Source organism: Penicillium atrosanguineum (assembly GCF_028827265.1).
Source record: "Penicillium atrosanguineum strain IBT 20685 chromosome Unknown utg000004l_segment0_segment0, whole genome shotgun sequence".
In the NCBI taxonomy this organism is placed as follows: Eukaryota; Fungi; Ascomycota; class Eurotiomycetes; order Eurotiales; family Aspergillaceae; genus Penicillium; species Penicillium atrosanguineum.
The window spans coordinates 1,579,847-1,599,629 of NW_026623136.1; the positions used below are offsets into that span (position 1 = coordinate 1,579,847).

The window sequence follows — 19,783 nt, forward strand, 5'->3', positions numbered from 1 at the left end:
AGACGAGCCTTATAGAGTATTTTATAGAAAGAAGTAGAAGGAGGAGATACTAATGGGATCACGGGCAGCAATCGCACGGTCCTGCTTCTTGTCCCAGGGAACCTAGGAGAACATCCCGTCGAGGTACTTGGTGGCGTCGAGGCCGCGCTCCATCTACTGAAATAATGTAAGCAATTGCTTTTGTGGGATAATATAGAAAGGTATGTTTTATAGAGAAATCCATGGACCTAAAGCCTCGCGTTTAATGACCAGGGACAACTCGAATGAAAATATTTTGCCGGCCAATTTGTGCTGACAGCAGATTTTGGGGTGCCTTCCAATAGGTTTGACTGGCCAGGCATCTCACCTAGTACAATTTCCGCTATTTCCCGTGATTGCGGATTCTGTCACCACTATAGTTGCTGTCATTGCTTATAAAGTGGAGACAGTGTAGAGGAGCAACTGCGACTACCCTTGCAGAGGGAAGCTTAAAGCGCTTAGCTCTGAGCGACTTGGCCAGTCAGATAATTCAATTTCTTGAAGCTGTCGAAAAGACAAGGATGTCTATTTGGGGAGCCATATGGCTTGTTCAGTCGTGTTTCCGACATATAAATATTTTCTTTCTTTTTCATTTCTTGGTTTCTTGTTTCTTTTAGTTTGCACATAGCCACTTAATGTAGAAAGCTGTAACCCTGGCTGCTGTTTTTCGTAAGAACGCCGAGAGTCCCACACTGATTTGGACGGTAGGGGAGAGCAGAAATAACTAGTGAGATGATGTGTTATAGATTCCATGTGATCAGGACGGGTTTTATCTGGGTGAACGCTTGGCAATATGGATTGCCAGGTAGACTTTCGAACTGCTGTCCATCTGGTCCGCACATATGCATATTCCCGAACTCTATCTGTAGTATGAGGGTGAATCCCATTTTAATCCAGAAGAATCGAAGAGTTCTTACAATAAGCCCATAGCAGGATTCCACCGATTGATGAAGACCTGAGATGGATTTAAGGTTGAGATTTATTGAATGCATAGAGAAAAAAAGGGCAAGGGCATTCTTTTCCCCTGGTATTTTTCACCATTGGTTTCGACCATCGAATGTTCGGACCTCCGAACTTCCCAAATCCGCAACAACCGGACACTTGCTCGGGAAATCGGTCGAAGTGAAATGGTGGAGCTAAATTGAGATTCTCCAGCTTTTAACTCCGAGTTCGGGGCCCGACACGCAAACTCCTCATGCCCCCGTACCATCGCGCGAATTTTGCCAAGACCAACTATCAGGCTAATTTGCGAAAAAAAACTCAAGTGCATTCACTTATGTTCTTCTGAGGCGAGTACCAAGAAACTTTCACTTGAAAAGTGCAACGTTCGATATTTTCGGGGTCAACCCCTGTGAGCGTCTTATTTCTCAGCAGCATGCTCGGCAATCGGTTAGCCGACAAAGTGCCGACTCGGAGCGAGGAAGAAAAGGAGCACATTGAGCTTGATCCAGCATTTATCGTGAAATGGGATCGTGATGACCCTTTAAACCCGCAAAATTGGCCTGTCCGATACAAATGGTGGGTGACTTTCCAGCTGGGCATGCTCGCCCTGGCTGGCAGTCTCGGTTCTAGCATTATGACTCCTGCCGATAGTATCATCGCCAAATATGTTGGCGTTAGCAGTGAAGTCTCTGTCTTAGACGTATCACTCTATTTGTGAGTAGTTTCACTCGACGTCTAACCTGAAGAGGTCTTGTTAATGGATCTAGACTTGGCTTTGTATGCGGTCCGATTATCTGGGCTCCGATTTCCGAAATCTGGGGACGAAGAGTCTCCATTCTACCCGCCGTCTTCTGCCAGGCACTCTTCGCCGTTGGTACATCTAGAAGTACCAGCGCATCCTCCATCTATGTCACTCGCTTTTTCAGCGGGTTCTTCGGCTCTGCACCGATCAGTAATGTCACAGCTGCCCTGGGTGACATGTGGAGTCGAGAAACTCGAGGCGTCGCAGTCAGCTTGTACGCAGTGGCAGTGAATGGTGGCCCATCTTTAGGACCCGTCATTGGCTCGGCAATTGTGACGAATTCGAATCTCAACTGGCGCTGGACCGGATACATTTTGGCCATCTGGGTCTTTGTGACCTTTCTCCTGGGCTTTTTCTTCCTCCCCGAGGTGTATCCCCTGGTCCTTCTCAAGAACAAGGCCGAAGCTCTGCGGAAAGAGACAAATGACCCGCGCTATTATCACCCACATGAGCACATCAAACTTGATGTCCATTCGATTGTGACGAAACAACTATCTCGCCCGCTGGTCATGCTCTGCACCGAGGCCATCGTCACCTGCATTGCACTATACGCCTCTTTCGTATATGGTGTCATGTATCTTACCTTGGAAGTATTTCCCATCGTCTTCGAAGATATCCGTGGCTGGGAACCCGTCGTTGCATCGCTACCATTCCTGGCACTCTTGATTGGTGTGATTTCCTCCGTGGGGCTCAACATTTGGAATCAGTACCGTTACAACAGAATCGCAAAAGAAGCCAACGGAAGAGCAGTTCCTGAAGCAAGATTACCACCAATGGCTATTGGCGCGATCTTCTTTGTCGTGGGAGCATTCTGGTTCGCGTGGACGGCAGAACCACCTCATCACTGGATCCTGCCTTGTCTGGCTGCATTATTCATCGGTATCGGCTTTAATTGCATCTTTCAGCAGTGTCTCAACTTTCTTATTGATGTTTACGGCATATATGCCGCCAGTTCCACAGCGGCGGTCACGTTCTTGCGAAGCATTATGGCGGCTGGGCTTCCTCTGGCGGCCAAGCCGATGATCGGGGCTCTAGGGGTTGGTCCCGGAGTTTCGATCATCGGAGCTGTGGCTGCAGCCTTGCTGCCAATTCCATTTTTGTTCATGAAGTATGGTCCAAGACTGCGGAAGATGTCAAGGCTCACACCAGAGGATCCGAATTGAGAGATTTGATGAAGGGACGAAAAGTGAACTCTAGCATACTTTCCCATTATACCCCCCCGCAGACAAAGATAGAGCATGCAGAAGATTTTCTTTAATTATGTACATATTGTGCTTTCTAAATATACTTATCCAATGTCTATACATGTTCTGTCACCGTAATGAGTTCAAACCCCACAGGATATTTGCAGGCAATAGAGTGCCCAGGTTGACAGATCAGCCCTGATGCCGAGAGTATGGCATGCGATCCAACTGCGCGTTTATCCTAACGCTCTAATTCCTACTACTTAAAATATTAAGGCGAGCTTGAGGTTAATATGATTTTAATCCTAAGTGACTTCGTATGTTTTCCGCCGCCTATTATGCTATCTTGGAAATCCGATGTGCAAAAGTTCAGTGTATAGTGGATAACAAGAATCCGCTTTTCCGGCCCGGAAAAGTACCTCGGAAACCCAGATAACGGATAAACCCACACGCTCGGGAAGATCAACATGGGAGAAAGAACATCGTGGGGGTAGATGATTATAAGGCAATATAAAGCTACTTCTTCGCCAATGCCATGGCTGAACAAGTCCAAACTTTGAAGATGGCTACCATGACCGAAACAGCCACCACGGTGGAAGTACTACCGTCTTTATCCGCTGCAGACATCTCGGCGCGTTTATTGAAGGGCACTCTTCACGCCGGATACCCCGCAATCGAGAACTTTATGACTATTGATGGTCTCCTGAAATCGCATGCTACTGAGACTGATGACGCCCGAAGGCCGCTGATCTGCTATCCCGTGCGCGGAGCGGCGGACTTTGAAGAACACACTGCTAGTGACCTTGATCGGTATACAGATGTGACTGTTCGATACTATATGCAGAAAGGCCTCCAGACAGCTGTAAGAGCACATGGATTGGGGATTGAAGCAATCTAACTCTGTTATAGGACCCAAGTTTGGAGCAAGCGCCCGTTGTCGGTCTTCTGGCAGGATCTAGCTTTGAAGTCATCTTGACATTCTTTGCCCTCAACCGCCTCGGATATGCCGTGCTTTTCCTGTCCACGCGGCTGACAGCACCAGCCTATGCCCGACTGATGGATATGGCAGACTGCAACCAGCTCATCATCGTCAAGCAGTTTGAACAAACAGTGACCGATATCCGCACCGAGCGACCTGGTTGTATCAGCTTCCCAATGCTGCAACGAGAGAACTGGTTCAATCGCCCCGCTAGCTCTCCTCCATTCCAGCGATCAAATGTGGACTCAGCTCGCGAGGGAAAGAAGATCGCTTGGATCTTGCACTCTTCGGGAAGCACAGGTTTCCCCAAGCCGATCTTCTTATCAAATCTCCAAACTCTCGCCAACTTCCGGAAAAGCTTCGCACTTCGTCTTTTCAACATTAGCCCTTTATTCCATTCTCATGCATTGATGGAAGTCGGTCGAGCTTTCTATACCCGTGCAACAATGTATCTGGGAAACCATTCTCTTCCAGTTACATATCAAAACCTGTATGATGCGTTGCAGGTCGCCAAACCCGAGCAAATCAGTGCCGTTCCATATGTCATCAAGTTACTGGCAGAGAAACCAGCCGGTATACAAGAGCTAGCAAAACCTAAGCTCGTTCTGTATGGCGGATCTAGCTGTCCCGATGACCTTGGCGATCGACTCGTCGTGCAGGGTGTCAACCTCGTTGCGAACTACGGCGCTACCGAGACCGGCCAGATTATGACTTCATTCAGACCACCCGGCGATGCAGAGTGGCAGTACATGCGGCTGCACCGTCCTGTTGCAGACCTTACTCTGATGGATGAGATTTCACCTGGGGTCTTTGAATGTGTAGCGTTGGATGGTTTACCGAGCAAAGGACCTTCAAACTCGAAGCCCCCTTTCAGTGCAAAGAACCCGGAGAATAGCTTCCGCACCGCTGATTTGTTCACGCGCCATTTAGATCCAAACAAGAGTAATTACTATAAGTATCTCAGCCGACTGGATGACCGGATTACACTTGTCAATGGCGAGAAAGTGCTTCCCATCCCAATCGAAGGCCGTGTCAGAGAGGAGGAGCTTGTGAGAGAGTGTGTTGTGTTTGGATTCCAACGTACTGTCCCCGGTGCGTTGATCTTCCGAGCTGAAGGAAAAGCGCCTAATTTGAACAACGAGGAATTCTTGGAGGCGATTTGGCCAGCCGTGGAAGCGGCCAACGCCCGTGCTGAGACCTTCTCTCGAATCCCGAAGGAACTCGTTATCATCAAGGGTGCTGATGTGAAGTACCCAGGCACGGACAAGGGAACCTTTATTCGTGCTCAGGTTTATCATCAATTTGACGAAGATATCAAAGCAGCATATGCCGGATTTGAAGGCAGTGGACAGAAGAAAGGAGACCTTGTGTTCAGCGTGTCAGAGCTGGAGGACTGGCTACTGCAGAAGTTTGGCATTGATCTGGGTGTTACAATACCCGGTGCTGATGCCGACATCTTCTCGGCTGGTGTTGATAGCTTGCAGACAACGCAAATATGGAGGTACATCGTCCGCGATCTGGATCTCGGTGACCATGCAGAAAACCTCTCCCAGAACATCGTCTTTGAGAAGGGGACCGTTCGCGCCCTTGCAAATCACCTTTACCGGCTGCGTACTGGCGAGGAATCTGAGGAGGAAGATGAAATTCACGTCATGCAGGAGATGATTGCAAAATACTCACATTTTACCCAACATTATCCAACTATCGCCAAACAACCCGAGTCCGAGGTGGTCATCGTCACTGGTGCAACAGGAAATCTTGGAGCTTTCATCGTTGCAGATATTCTCAAGCGACCCTCAGTCTCGGAAGTCTGGGCTCTTGTTCGTGCGCCTGGTCAAGCAGTGGCAGGTGCCCGCTTGTCCAAAGCTCTGTCTGATCGAAACATCAGTCTCACAGAAAACGAAGCTGCAAAACTCCGCGCAATTCCTGGCGATCTTTCACAGTCCAATCTAGGATTAGACAACTATATTCTTGAGCACCTCCTGACATCTTTGACTTGCATCATACACAGTGCCTGGGCTGTCAACTTCAATCTCGGCGTGCGATCCTTTGAGCAGCAACATATTCGGGGAACATACAATCTGATGAACTTTTGTCTCCGCTCCAAACTCCCCATCCCTGCAAGATTCTTTTTCTGTTCAAGTGTGAGCACAGCCAGCAACACTCCAAAGCCAGCGTCTGTCCCCGAAGCAGCAATTGATAATTTAGATCATGCCCAAACCATGGGCTATGGCCGTTCAAAGCTGGTTACTGAGCATGTCACCCGCAACGCTATGCGCCAGACTGGCCTGCACACCCGGGTTCTGAGAATCGGACAGCTGGGTGGTGATACCATCAGCGCCCAATGGAACGAGACTGAGGCTGTGGCACTGATGTTCCGAAGCGCCCTGACAACCGGTGCACTTCCAGAATTGAATGAGAGACCTAGCTGGTTGCCTGTTGACCAATGCGCTCGAGCGGTCGCTGATATATCTATGGGTGTTGCTGAACGCGATACCGACTTGATATATCATTTGGTCAATCCCCAGACATTTAGCTGGAAGAATGATTTGCTTCCAGCTTTGAAGAAGAGCTCAGTTTTACCCAAGTTTGATATCGTTTCAACCCAGGAGTGGTTGAAGAGATTGGCGGATAGTGAGCAGGATCCGGAGAAGAATCCAAGCATCAAGCTGATTGACTTCTGGCGATCAAAATATGAGAATCATGGGCTGAGTCCCATTACTGCGGATGAAAGTGCTGGTCTTATTTTTGAAACTAGTCGGACTGTTCAAGATTGCCCGTCGCTAGGCCTGGTGAAAGATCCTGTTACGGAGGGATTGGTTCAGAGATACATTGAGGCTTGGATGGAACGATGGACACATATTTAAACTGTAGATAGATTCCATTTTTGGCAACTTCCAAATTTTCTGTTTATCTCCATTATATCATATACACTATGCTCGAAGAGCTTTGTCAACAATATCCGCTGCCCAGAGACACTTCTCATCTTGAAACTTAGGAGTAATGATCTGTACTGCACAGGGCGCACCGTCGACTTCATCGGGATGATCTGTCGCTTGTTAGGATATAATTCCGGCAAAAGGTGGAGAGAACTCACAATCTGGTTGCACATCATCGCCAGTCTCCATCTTCTCCGGATCCAGCTCCTTGGATGCCTTCCCGAACGGAATGATACAGGCGGGATACTGGGAGCAAGGTGAGTTAGTCACATGCCTCAATAAAAACGGAGAAGACACTTACATCCAACAGATTCCAGATCAGGGTATAAGGTGGCCATCCATACGTGTCGTAAGCAGTCGCCGTGCTCTGCGACCCAGGGGTGATAACCACGTCAAGCTTCTGATCAACCCAGGTCTGGCGCCAGGCATCACTGACCCGTGTCCGAGCTTCATGTAGTTTCTGAATCTTCTCAAAGGTTTCCAACTCTTGATCGACTGGCCAAGGACCTGTGAACATTGGCGATGCAAATTTAGCAACTGAGGCCACAAGCGGCTCGCCACTGGGGCTGATATGATCTTCATTTGGACCATACACGAAGTATTCGAATGAGAGGCGAGAAGAAAATGCTACGGATGTTTCCTCTTTACCCTGGTTATCAAGCTTGACAATGCGATGGCCGGCCCGACTCAGAAGTTCGACCGCGCGATCAAAAGCACGCTTGACAGGCGGATGTAGAGGGAACTGCTTATCCTCAGCCAAGACACCAATAGTCAGCACGCCATTACGCTCGCTGATCGCATGAGGGCTGCTATACCACGGCACAGCCAGAGCAGTCTGGTCATATTGCCATGTCTCTCCTTCGCCAATGATAGTTTTCATGAAAAGTTGCAAATCGGCAATACTGTGCGCCAAGGGTCCAGCAGCGGGCTTGAGACCGGGCAATCCTTCCATCGCGCCGGAGACCTGCCCACCAAAGGGCACGCGATCTGCCGTTGGCTTGAATCCGTAAACTCCGCAGCAGAGGGATGGGATACGGATTGAGCCCGCGATGTCGGTACCAACGCCGAGGATGGAGCCGCGGAAAGCCACGAGGGCACCTTCGCCGCCACTGGATCCGCCGGCTGTCAGATTCGTATTGTGTGGGTTGAGTGTTCGGCCAAAGATGTTATTCTCGGAATCGCCGGTCTAGAGTGGTCAATTTTTGAATTGCAGATGCTTACAGTGCTTACTTACCATCATAGTCTGAGGGATGTTCGTCTTGACGTATAACACCGCTCCCAACTGAAGTAGCAGCTTCACGAGTCCCGAGTTCGTCGAGGCCGGTGGGTTCTTTAAGAAGGAGACATATCCCACAGTCGATTGCAAGCCTTCAACACAGAAGCTGTCTTTCAGACTGATCGGCAACCCATGAAGAGGACCGATAGGCTTTCCTTCACGCTGGAAATACTCATCAAGATACTTGGCCCGATCGAGCGCCTGATCGAAGAACGTCTCAGTGAGGCACGATGTCTACCCAAGTTAGCCTTCACCACTTCGACTTTCATAAACGCAGACAACATACCACCTGCTGCGCAATCGCCGCCCGTTTACAAAATGCCGTGGTAACATCCAACGAACGAACATTTCCCGATGCCAATTTGACCAGAAGCTGCTCCGCAGTAAAGTTCTCCGTGAGATCGAGTTCAAGCTCAGACAGCAATCCACATTGCCGCGGTAGATCAAACTCCAGCAGATGTGGGGGCACAGATAGCTGCTCCGCACTAAGCGTCCATTCGCGGGGGATTTTCTGTGCGCACTCACGCCGCTTCTCAGCAACGATATCCTGCCAGGGGACTGGAGATGTCATTTCGCCCATATTGAGAAATAAATATGTAAAATGGCGGGGAATCACAGACCATCGTGGTGTTTATGTACTTAGGTGTGTCCACTGCGATAAGAGATTGGGAGGTACTAATCATCGACCCACTTCGCTTGGAATAGAATGCACCGGTGCGTCCACCTACCCAATTGGGATAGCTGTCGGCTACGCTCTGCAGTTATCATGGGATCGAAGAAGAATCTATTCGGTCTTTACTATATCCTATCTGCCGTTCATTCCTTCGCCACCACGTTCTCCGGCTTGATGCCCGGGAAATTTGTCAGGTGGTACGTATCTATCCAGATCTTCTCGCCTTCACAGGTCATTACGCCGAGGCAGACCAGCCCGTTGAGCCAGTTATAGGGACCGGGACCGGCTTCCAGTCTGAGGTGCGAGAAGAATTCAACATCGTCCTGAGTCACAGCGTACTGCGGTGGCTTTTCCGGGTCGGCTTCGACTTGCTTCGCGTACTCGGTTCCGGGGCCAGGGCGGTAGAGGCCGTGGGCGCGAATGTAGATGTAGTGGCCATCGCTTGTACGTGCAGTATAACGGGCATCGAGAGTCATGGACTATTTGAGTTAGCCATGAGGTTACGGGATTCAATCGCACTAGTTTTCATACATGAGTTCCCTTTACCACAGTCGCCCAGTCTGCGCCACCAAGAGGTAAGATAGAAGCCTCAATACTGGGTCCCTTGATGGTACCGCCGATGACATTGGCAATGCTCCGGATTGTGCCTGCATTGTATGGCGCGCCGATGTTGACCTCCTCTTTGGCGATGTCGCATTCGAGTCGATAGAGGAAAGCTAGGGATGGTTGGCGCATCTGCGGTCCATGAGGGAAGATACCGTTACCAGGAGAGAGAGCAGTAGACATTGTGAGAAGTATGACAGAGAAATGTGGCTTGATAAGTTCTTAGAGGGTTATAGAAACCATGGTCGTTACCAAGGGCATTCTTATACTAAGATTCCTTGTTGATCTGCAGCTGGTTATTGAACAGGGATTTCGGCTTAGTGGAGCCGTGCCACGGACATTACGACCCGGTTGAGGAACCAGGATAAGCCATGCTAGCTATCAATTAAAGAATATACCGGCCCCAAGAAATGTGTTCAGAATGTCTTAAGCGCGTGTTTTGAAATGAGAGTAAATTAACCGACGGAAGTGGAGATAAACATCCCCGCACTTTGAAGATCCAAAGCAGCAGGTCGACCCCAACTTTATCTATTCTTCCAAGATATGATTTGATTGATTTATAGATCCGGGTGGAATACGCTATTAAATGATTAACATACCAAATAGGAATGTCCAACAGAGAGTCCCCGATCGAAGATCTACTCGGCGCCCGCGGGCAGGTCATCTACAGAAACCATCCTAGTCTCGGCGTATTCCAATGCTTTATCTATTTGCACTGTTTTCTCATGCTTTGACCGTCGCTCCACACCGACTTCAGCTCTCTGTCTCTTTCCCATTCACCTTTCGACTTACACTCTGCAATTCACCAACATGTCACTCGTCCAGGCTCAACTCAGCAACCCTGGCATTCCAGCCCCAGAGCGCCAACAAGCTCTAAACCGAGTGCATGCAGACCCCGGCGTCCCTAAGGACGCCACAACCTCATCTTTCTGGCTGCAGGAGCCGCATCCACATTTTACCAACAAATCCTCGTTCCCCCTGCCCGCTAAAGCGGACGTCGTGATCATCGGCTCAGGCGTCACCGGCGCATCAATTGCCCGCACATTACTCCAGAGTCGCTCCATGTGTTCAAATCCGTCGTTTCCCAAAGTTTTGATACTTGAAGCTCGCGATGTTTGCAGTGGCGCTACTGGCCGGAATGGTGGTCATATCCTTGAAAATGCAGACGAGTACGCCGAATTCGCAGATGAGTTCGGAGAGGATGCTGCGCGGAAGATCATTCGGTTTAGGCTTGCGCATTTGCGCGAGATGCTCAGTGTTGCGGAGGAACTTGGGTTGACTGAGGTTGCTCAGGCTCGCAAAGTGCAGTTCCTGAGTGCTTATTTCGGAGATGAGAACTGGAAGTCTGCTAAAGAGCGACTCCAACGTTTCAAGAAGGGTATGCCAGAGGAATCCGAGGAGTGGATAGCTTATGAGGGAGATTCAATTCCCAAGGTTCGTGCATCGACTTAATCCGATATTCAGACCTTGACTGACAAGCCACACAGGAATTCAAGCTTTCGCGTGCAAACGGCGTTGTCGCAGGTCCCGCGGGTGCTTTGTGGCCTTACAAATTCGTGACTGGTGTTCTTTCTCGCCTGCTCTCTGAGTACCCGTCCGAGTTCCAGGTTGCGGATCACACCTCAGTGACCGCCGTTCACTACGACCAGGATCAATACTCGATTGAGACCAACCGCGGCACCGTCCACGCTCGCCATGTCATTCATTGTACAAACGCACATGTCGGACATCTAGTCCCCGGCCTTCGTGGCCGCATCTTCCCCGTCCGCGGACAAATGTCCGCCCAGACACCGGGAGACAGATTCCCCCTTCAAGCAGAAAAACACTCCTGGATCTTTAACTACGATCGCGGCTTCGACTATCTAACCCAGCTACCAAGCGGACAGATGATGTTCGGCGGCGGTTTCGTGCACAGTGAAAGCCTCGGCATCGCCGATATGGGTGTTCCAGCTGATAACGAAATGAGTCTCGCGATTGACATTCATCTCTCTGGCGCCTTAAGTGCTGTCTTCGGTCGCGAGTCCTGGGGTTGTGTTCAAGGCAATCCCATTCAAGCGATGTGGACCGGCAACATGGGATTCAGCGCCGATGGGTTCCCGTGGGTGGGAGAGTTGCCTGGATCTCTAACACGTCGGACAAGAACTAGCAATAAGACAGGCGAAGGGGCCGAGTGGGTGTGTGCTGCGTTCTGCGGCGAGGGAATGGTGCAGGCGTGGCTATCTGGAAAGGCGCTGGCTACTATGCTTCTGAAAAAGGATGGACACTCTGGGGAGGATCTGTCATGGTTCCCGGAGCAGTTGCTTGTGAATGAGCAGCGCATTAATAAGGCCGTGTTGCCTCAGGTTGTGTCCGATTCACCACGACGTCATGCGAACCTGTAGATGGTTGAGTTAGGGTTCGATTGGGTTATGCTGTGTAATGTCGCGTGTCGCCTTCTCTTTTTCCCGGCGGTTCTCTGTGGCTGGACTGAACAGGCATCCATATTTCATGGCTCTCAGGATTGGGTCTTTTCGGGATTCTCGGGATACGTTATCAGGTTCCAGAGATTCATGGTTTCTAGGGCCTCGTTTCGTTACGTATACGTAGAACAGACACCATGCAGTGCACATGAACAAATTATCATTACCATCAGACAATCGGAATTTATTGAATCCCCATAGACAGTAACCAAATTGGAAGAGAGAAAGAGAAAGAACTCTCACAGGCCAAAATAATGAAAGCAGTGCACTAATCAGGAAACTCTTAGAGTAGGCCACTCCTAGACTCGAGTCGCGCGCCCAACCATCAACCCAGCTGGTATCAGGTCGAGACATTATGTCCCTGCGCATCAACCAGACTATAATACTTCCCAGCCAATTTCCGGCGAGATTCTTTACCCCAGATGATCATTGGGATGATCAGACCCGTAACAGCCAGACTGATGAATCCGCTTGCAATGAACATGTTCTGAAGGCCATCCCTCTGGATCCATGGATTGATGGCAAATGGAATACCAATGCTCACAGCATTTCGGACAAATGCAATTCCCGTGAATGCGTCGCCGGTAATCTTAGTCTCATATTAGTCTCGAAATGTTAATGCAAGTTGGTCGAGTGAATCAACTTACATCACGATAGCTGTCAATAACCAGAGTCAAAACAGCATCGCTGACACCTCCAAGGCCGAATCCAAACATCGCACCAGCGACACTGGGATAAATCCAATGCATTCCCTGACGGAAGTAGTCATATTAGCAAGAAATGCTACCTAGCAAGGAAGTAGCTCATTTCCAGTAGCACATACCCTTGCAATAGTAGCTCCGAACATAATAAGCCCACCTGCCATAGTCAAGGCTGGGAGATGAAGAATATAGAGACGCATCTCTGGCTCATAGAAGCCTTTGTTCCGCCTCGAAAAGAACTGAATCGACCAGTCGCCAAGCACACCACCGTATACCGAGCCAATCAGGTTTCCGATGAATGGGCCCACGCTCATAAATCCAATTTGCTCAGGTGTGAAGCTATATGGTGGAAGGGGGAATACGAGGGAGATCACACTTGCTGTGATCGTGAGCCAGACTACGCCGGCGGCATATTGAAGGGCGGTGAACATGACTGCTGGGAAGATTACAAGGACATTGAAGGGGCGGTAATAATATGGCCAGATTGATTCGGGGGTCGGAGTCACCAGAGCGAGGCGTTTGCGCCATGAGTTCATTGGGATCGTCAGGTCAAGCTCGTGGTGGATCCTACTGGGCTCGTCGACTGGAGTAATGTTAGTTTCGCTCTGGACCGGATCTTTGATGTCGTCGTCTTTTGAGACAGGGAGATCATCATCGTCTGCGGCGGGAGTAAGACTCTCACGCCCTGAGAGGACGGGGACATATTTAGTCTCTTCGTAGAAAAAAATGAACAAGACCAAGAAGATGGCGTTGAAGATTCCCATTGTCTTGTAGGACCAGCGCCATCCTTGTCTTGTGGCCTGGGCACCCGCCGCCATAGGCGTTAAGAAGCTCTGTGAGTGTAGTCAGCGTAAGCACTATATTGATTGGGAACCTCCCAATGACAGATTGCTTGTGGATGCAACGTACACCAATCATAACCATGGTCATATAAACACCGTTCATTGTGCCTCGATGGTGTACAAAGAATAGATCTGAAATCTGTGTATTGTCAGCTAATAGCCAATGATGAACTCGGATAAGAGCGGCATACTGTGATTTCTACAATAGCTTCATTTGTCGCACCGGCCAGACCTTGCAGTAGATTGCAGACGTAGAGCTCCGTCAAGCTTGTGAGCCTAGAAGTCCAGAATGAGGTCACCAGCATCAGGGCTGTAGAGGCTATATAGACCGGCCGTCGGCCGAACTTCTTTGCGAATGGGATGAACAGAACGCAGCCCATGGCTAGTCCTACATAGTTGACGGACATTGACTGTGTGAGTTGGCTGTAGTTAACATGGAGATCGACAATCATCTGTTGCCAAAAGATCTGCTGGATGGAGAGACTGGTTGAATCAGCATGGTTAAAACAAGCCTGATTGTAGCGTATCTCACGCTGTAAAGATGATAATGCTCATGCCCGAAACGATGGTAAAGTTGATCGACTTCCGTAGAGTGCTCCAGTTCTATATTTAGGAGAATCAGTCTCGGACCAAATACAGATACTATGCCAAAGCAATGACAACATACCAAAGGCTCATTCGGATCATTTGTCGGGACCGGGTCGAGTATGACAACCTTTTTGCCTTGCATTTCCCCTCCATCGTCTGAGAAGAGAGTCAGTGATGCCTAGTAAGTAATACTTTCTTCGTGGTGCCCTACCTCCAATCAATTTGAAGGTTCCGGGAGGGAGTGCAGTCCTATCTTCGGCAGAAGAGCTGTTGCGAATGCTCGCCATGGCCCTAGTGAGTCGTAGTTGGATAGGAAGAAGCCCAAAATAGCTATGGAGCAAAGAGGTAGATATGCAATGTGGATACGTGGACCACACGAGAAGACTAGATGAGGGTGGAGCGCGGGTCCAGACTCAGAAGTAGATAAAGGGTAGAATTGAGGCAAAAGCAAGGTAGTTCAGCAGGGATAGGTCAAGTAGGGATGTGAAAGCAAAAGAATAGATGAACTCCGAGAAGGTCAGTAAGACCAAGTCCACAAGGGATTTTCGTTCTGCAAAGCCGAAGAAAATGGAGTGGCAATGGCTCGAGTCGAAGTCTAGGTGGTGAAACTTGAAGATATATAATTGTATCTCCCATTCTCAGTCGCGGCCAACAGTCCACATGATAGAACGTTATCGCTTGCGCCACCAGGAGGGCTACGAATCGTAAATGCCATGATAAGGCTTCAATTCGTTGATGGAACTTCTTTCCCCAGAGATGTCAAGTGCGGAGAGGAACTTTAGTTTACAGATCGCACCTCGCTACGGCAAATTAAGTCTATGGGCGTCGGCCTCCTCTTTTGAGAATAGCGTGATGTGATAATAGCGTATCGATTAGTGGGGTTATTTGTAGCCAAGAACGTCGAAATAATTAGCATTATCTCTATTCTCCACTCCTCCCTCCGTGTTGTTCAATAAACTAGTCCGTACTCGGTAGGCGGACGCACTCGTCCCGGATATGTGGTTGACTACTGACCGGAGCGTTAACCGGAGGTTTAGATGTCAAGGCGAGATGCGATAGGTTTTATTAGGCACCACGTTATTGCGAGAAAGAGTAAGTACTGCCGAGGATACATCATTGTTCTGCGATCTTAATATTCGATTAGATCTGAAATTCTCAATATTCACGCCTATCACTTGTCATGAGAACCAACTATGTCCAAGTCTAGAGTGACAGTTTCCCTGTCGCCGGTTCATACACGTTTGTTTTATCTTGGAAAAGATCAAAGCCAATCTTAGTACAACTAACAATTTTTCTGGATGTCAGATGCCTCTATCTCAACGGTGGTCCGAACCGTCAACCTCGCCTTCTCATCCGACCCATTGATACAATGGCTCCGTCCAAATGCAACACCATGGTCTGAACAAGACCCATCAGCATCAAAGTGGCAGTACCGCCGAGTACAGTCTATAATGTCCCATGGACAAGTCTTTCAATCCGCAAGCGTCGCTCAGATGGCACAAGACTATCTGAAAAAGCCACCCATGTCAGAAGATGAGGCAGCTCCCGAGAAGAAATCCCGCATCTCCGTGTCTCAAGACCCAGACATTCACAGTACAGATACAGGTACGGTTGTATTCCTGTACCCGCCCGCGGGATACCTCAGCTGGTCACTTAATCGGATACTCCTCACATGCAAAGTTTGGCTGCTAGAGCTCTTCAACCCGGCTCTTGATGAGGGTTGTAAAGAAAAGGTATCATTCAAGCCCTTTCGCGGAGCTATTCTAAGATTTAACGCCATTCTAGCGTGTCGATAAGCTCATGGCTGCGAACAGATCCAGTGCTCAGGCTTTGCAGAAGCAATACTCAAAGCAAAAGCTGTGGTACCTTGAGGTAATCGCTGTGCATCCTGCACTACAATCACGCGGTCTGGGTGGAGGCGTGATGAGATGGATTTTGGAAAGGGTTGGAGAACAGCCTATATACTTGGAATGCACGGCGCGGGAGAATGTTTCATTCTACGAGGCTTTCGGCTTTCGAGTCGTCGAAGAGGTAGAGTTGATGGATGATGACGATGGTGAAAAGCTTTTTTACTGGGTCATGATTCGTACGTGAGACCCAAGTGCTCCTGGGGATCTCGGAGGCAGCTGGAGTGACACAGGAGTCAGGTGAAATAGGATGCATATGCAGAAATACTTTACCCTGGACCGGGTTGGATTATAAAGTAATGATGACGCGAGGTTGTACAATTCCTTTATAAAAGTCCCATCTCGAGCTCCTTGGCCTGCGCCAAATCATCAACATCAAGTGTAGGATCGTTCCTCTGCCACATCTCCTCTAAAATTTCCAAAAGTATCTCGTCTTGCTTTGATGCCGAGGCACGATTGCGAATAACATCCTGCCACTGCGGATTACGATTCATCACCTCCACCTCAAGCCCGGCAACAAAATAGGGGTAAACAACGGCATTGTTGATATAAATATCTTCCGCCGGACGCTCAACACATGCAAGTCGTAGAGCATCGAGGTTGGCCAGTATACGCGATACTAGGATAGTAGCATCCGCAGGACACGCGCTCGGCTGTCGCCACGCTGAGAAACCGGAAGTCTTGCGTGATTGCTCGCTAGTGCGTGCATGCTTTCGAAGGGTCAAGATCCCAGCTAATCGGTGCGCTTCCCACAAATAACACTGTAAAAAGCTCCCCGCCTCGCCTGGCCAGTCCCAGAAGCTTTGCTCGGTAGTTTCCATGCCGATGCCGGCAAATAAATCAACTAAACTGCGGGGAAGTCCCGTTACAGGCTCAATGCCCTGCCTCGGTCCCGCGGGCTGGCAATAACGGCGCCAGATACCGATACAGGGGGTTTGACGACCAATGGCAAAGCATGGCAGATCCATAACCCCCATGACCTCGAGAAGATGCGTGCGGAACTCGGAAGGGGTAGCTGTAGGGTGTAGGTTATCGAGACCGTGGCTTTGCAGGATGTTGTGCATTCCTTCTAGATGCATGGTCCAGGGCAGCCCATGCATCAGCTGGACGTGGAGTCAGAACGTTAATATATAATGGAACATGAAAAGGACAGCTGAAACAGGAAGATCTGGGGCGACGCACACCGGTGCTACACAGTAGGAGACCCGCTGTCAGCGTCCCATCTGAGAGGGTCGTGCTGCGAGCCAGTTCGGATCGGAATTTGCGAAGCGCAGCATCGAAGTATTCGAAGAACAATGGCGTATGTGAGGCTGAGAGAGAGAGTTGAAATGCGATACAGATTGGGTACAAGGCGGTAGATTCTTGACATAGCTGTGGTAGTCGTGGCTGGAGCATGCTCTCTCGTGCGGTCGTTGAGTGTAGCACATTGATGCCGCTTCTCAGGACTATTCCGTTTAGCCTGGAATCCAAGACCATTAGACATAGAGTCACCCACATTCGTCAAATAGCATTCTATCGTGCTCCGATGCTTCTGGATTCAATAATGCCAGATCCATGTCATGGACCTCTACCAACAACGCATCAAGACCATGCAAGCACGAACTCGAGGACTTTGCGGCGGGCTGCGCATTGCACTTCATCCTTTCTCGACTAAGATCCCTTCGTCTTCCCTTCGGCCTAATCGGCACATTCTCCTCAAGTGGTTTATCAGCGCCGGTAAACCGACCGCGCGACGCAATGCCATTGCCCCATCGCAATCGCACTTCGTAGCCCTCGCAATCAACACCCCGTTGCGCGCAGTTCTGACAGGTCGGACGAGCATTATCGCATCGGCGCCGACGGCGCTTACATGTCCAGCAGCCTTGATATGAGCGGGTCGACATTCCGAAAGTAGAGATAGGTTCGTAGAGAGGGCGCCGGCTGTTGGTTATGTAGGAAATGCGGGGGATGTGGACCCAAGTTGATAATGCGTCGGACTTCCCGTTTTGGTTGATAAGGGTTTCGATAGAAACGAGCCATGGTTGGTTGTACATATAAATCTAAATCTCAGTGCTCAAATGCGAGATAACGAGGTTTCTTTCCCCAATTGCGGCTGAGATGTCTTTCCAATCGCCTGTCTCTAAGTGTAGAATCACGATTCCTGGTCTCGGGACTGTGGATGGCCTACAATATGCCAATGGGGTTCAGCAGTTCTGTGGGATCCCATATGCGCTTCTGTCAAAGCGTTGGACTCGCTCGGTATTGAAGACATCATGGGAGGAAGGGCATCATGATGGGACACGGCTAGGGTATGAATTGACAGCCAATATGAGAGTATCCTGCTAAAACAATCAACAGCAATGACTGCCCGAGTCCAATGATCGAAGGCGACGACTCAGATGACCTTGTCCCTGTTCCTCCAGCAGCTCATTTCTCCCATCCGCGTGAAGTAGACGAGCTTTCTGGACTGGTTATGAACATCGTGATTCCTCATGCGGTCAAGGACGCCACCAAGCTACCAGTTTTCGTCTATGTGCACGGTGGCTCTCTTCTGTATGGCGGTGCGAACCTTCCCATTTTCGATGCAGTCAACCTAGTCTCACATAGCATCTCAATTGGTCACCCGATCATCTGCGTGAATTTCAACTATCGCGTCGGCATTGGCGGGTTTCTGGCCGGCGAGGTGATCGCCCGCAGCTTGGAGCAAGATGGTCACCAGGGTAGCGGCAACTTCGGATTCACCGATCAAAAAGTGGCTTTCGATTGGGTACAGAAATATATCAGCTTCCTTGGAGGTGATATTCACAACGTCACCGCGGTGGGCGAGTCGGCTGGGGGTATCTCGATCAGCAACCAACTTCAATCAGCTCGGCCACCTGCCTTCCATCGTGCTGTTTGTATGTCTGGTCTTTCTGCTGCGATCCCGCCATGGACTATGAATCAACATGACTGTTTCTTCGAAACGGTCTGTATCCATTTCAAAATTGATCCCGCGGCGCAAGACGCTTTGGACATGCTCCGATCCGTCCCACAACAAGAGCTCGCGAACGCAACTGCCGAGATCCAGGGTGTTCCATCCGGCACGGGAAATCCATGTATGGATGGTTGGTTCTACCTCCCGGAAATAGATCCTCGCAAGGTGAACCCACCACCCGCATGGCTCAAAGGATTTATGTTCGGCGATACCTACCACGAGGGAATCATTTTCCATTTGAACCTGCTCCTTCTCGAAGAAAACTACCAATCCATCCGAGAAGCCCTGCAAAGCAAAATTAGAGATGAAGCGCAGACGGATCACATTCTCAGAGCATACGACATTACAGCCGACCTCTCACAAGATGAACTCTTCTCTCGAACAGAACACATGTGCGGTGACGCCATCTTCAAAATCCCCAATTATCTGTTAGCCAATAGATGTGCTACTGAAAATTTGCCAGGCGACGCATTGTTCTTATATCACTTTGATCAGCGATCTCGTCTGCTGAATGCGCTAGAAGGTACTGCGTATCATGCGCATGAACTGTTGTATCTGTACGGGAATTTGGACAACGAGATGAGTGAGAAAGAAATAGCCATGGCGAGGGAGTTTGCAGGTGCTTGGATTCGATTTGCAAACGGGTTAGCGCCATGGGACGCTGATGGGGAACGCAAGTGGATGGTTTGGGGGCAAGATAGTAAGAAGAAGGTCATGAGTGAGGATGAGGATGAAAAGGTGCGGGATTATACTAGGATGAAGATGATGCTGGGACTTGAAAATGAGGGGGAGAAGGTGTGGGAGAGGTGGTTAGCTGGTGTAGATGCTCTTGTTAATAGGCGATCGCATCTTTTTGGCAAATAAATTGTTCGGATTATTGTGCTTTAATTTGAAATCTTTGAATCTTCCTCTAGAAA

The 19,783-nt window shown here is 49.5% G+C and overlaps 9 protein-coding genes across 9 annotated transcripts; 5 read left to right on the top strand and 4 right to left on the bottom strand.

The window, feature by feature from the left end:
* Positions 1-1,393: 1,393 nt before the first annotated feature.
* On the top strand, positions 1,394-2,925 carry N7443_005916 (putative MFS transporter; the record flags this gene model as incomplete). The annotated part of the gene is made up of 2 exons (XM_056885972.1): positions 1,394-1,674; positions 1,728-2,925. 2 exons carry the CDS (start codon positions 1,394-1,396, stop codon positions 2,923-2,925), a joined length of 1,479 nt encoding a protein of 492 aa, XP_056741420.1.
* A 556-nt stretch (positions 2,926-3,481) lies between these two features.
* On the top strand, positions 3,482-6,792 carry N7443_005917 (uncharacterized protein; the record flags this gene model as incomplete). Its single annotated transcript, XM_056885973.1, has 2 exons — positions 3,482-3,808; positions 3,856-6,792. The coding sequence occupies 2 exons, from the start codon at positions 3,482-3,484 to the stop codon at positions 6,790-6,792; spliced, it is 3,264 nt and encodes a 1,087-aa protein (XP_056741421.1).
* Positions 6,793-6,858: 66 nt separating this feature from the next.
* On the bottom strand, positions 6,859-8,720 carry gmdB (general amidase GmdB; the record flags this gene model as incomplete). The annotated part of the gene is made up of 5 exons (XM_056885974.1): positions 6,859-6,974; positions 7,023-7,110; positions 7,166-8,050; positions 8,099-8,374; positions 8,427-8,720. The coding sequence occupies 5 exons, from the start codon at positions 8,718-8,720 to the stop codon at positions 6,859-6,861; spliced, it is 1,659 nt and encodes a 552-aa protein (XP_056741422.1).
* A 236-nt stretch (positions 8,721-8,956) lies between these two features.
* Positions 8,957-9,599, bottom strand: N7443_005919 (DUF3237 domain-containing protein; the record flags this gene model as incomplete). The annotated part of the gene is made up of 2 exons (XM_056885975.1): positions 8,957-9,292; positions 9,345-9,599. 2 exons carry the CDS (start codon positions 9,597-9,599, stop codon positions 8,957-8,959), a joined length of 591 nt encoding a protein of 196 aa, XP_056741423.1.
* A 627-nt stretch (positions 9,600-10,226) lies between these two features.
* On the top strand, positions 10,227-11,797 carry N7443_005920 (NAD(P)/FAD-dependent oxidoreductase; the record flags this gene model as incomplete). The annotated part of the gene is made up of 2 exons (XM_056885976.1): positions 10,227-10,850; positions 10,904-11,797. 2 exons carry the CDS (start codon positions 10,227-10,229, stop codon positions 11,795-11,797), a joined length of 1,518 nt encoding a protein of 505 aa, XP_056741424.1.
* A 418-nt stretch (positions 11,798-12,215) lies between these two features.
* On the bottom strand, positions 12,216-14,293 carry N7443_005921 (putative MFS transporter; the record flags this gene model as incomplete). The annotated part of the gene is made up of 8 exons (XM_056885977.1): positions 12,216-12,464; positions 12,523-12,627; positions 12,699-13,409; positions 13,486-13,557; positions 13,610-13,901; positions 13,951-14,021; positions 14,086-14,162; positions 14,218-14,293. The coding sequence occupies 8 exons, from the start codon at positions 14,291-14,293 to the stop codon at positions 12,216-12,218; spliced, it is 1,653 nt and encodes a 550-aa protein (XP_056741425.1).
* Positions 14,294-15,499: 1,206 nt separating this feature from the next.
* Positions 15,500-16,100, top strand: N7443_005922 (GNAT family N-acetyltransferase; the record flags this gene model as incomplete). Its single annotated transcript, XM_056885978.1, has 2 exons — positions 15,500-15,739; positions 15,792-16,100. The coding sequence occupies 2 exons, from the start codon at positions 15,500-15,502 to the stop codon at positions 16,098-16,100; spliced, it is 549 nt and encodes a 182-aa protein (XP_056741426.1).
* Positions 16,101-16,239: 139 nt separating this feature from the next.
* Positions 16,240-17,796, bottom strand: N7443_005923 (Zn(II)2Cys6 transcription factor; the record flags this gene model as incomplete). The annotated part of the gene is made up of 3 exons (XM_056885979.1): positions 16,240-17,016; positions 17,096-17,358; positions 17,409-17,796. The coding sequence occupies 3 exons, from the start codon at positions 17,794-17,796 to the stop codon at positions 16,240-16,242; spliced, it is 1,428 nt and encodes a 475-aa protein (XP_056741427.1).
* Positions 17,797-18,010: 214 nt separating this feature from the next.
* Positions 18,011-19,730, top strand: N7443_005924 (uncharacterized protein; the record flags this gene model as incomplete). Its single annotated transcript, XM_056885980.1, has 2 exons — positions 18,011-18,201; positions 18,251-19,730. 2 exons carry the CDS (start codon positions 18,011-18,013, stop codon positions 19,728-19,730), a joined length of 1,671 nt encoding a protein of 556 aa, XP_056741428.1.
* Between the last annotated feature and the right edge of the window lie 53 nt (positions 19,731-19,783).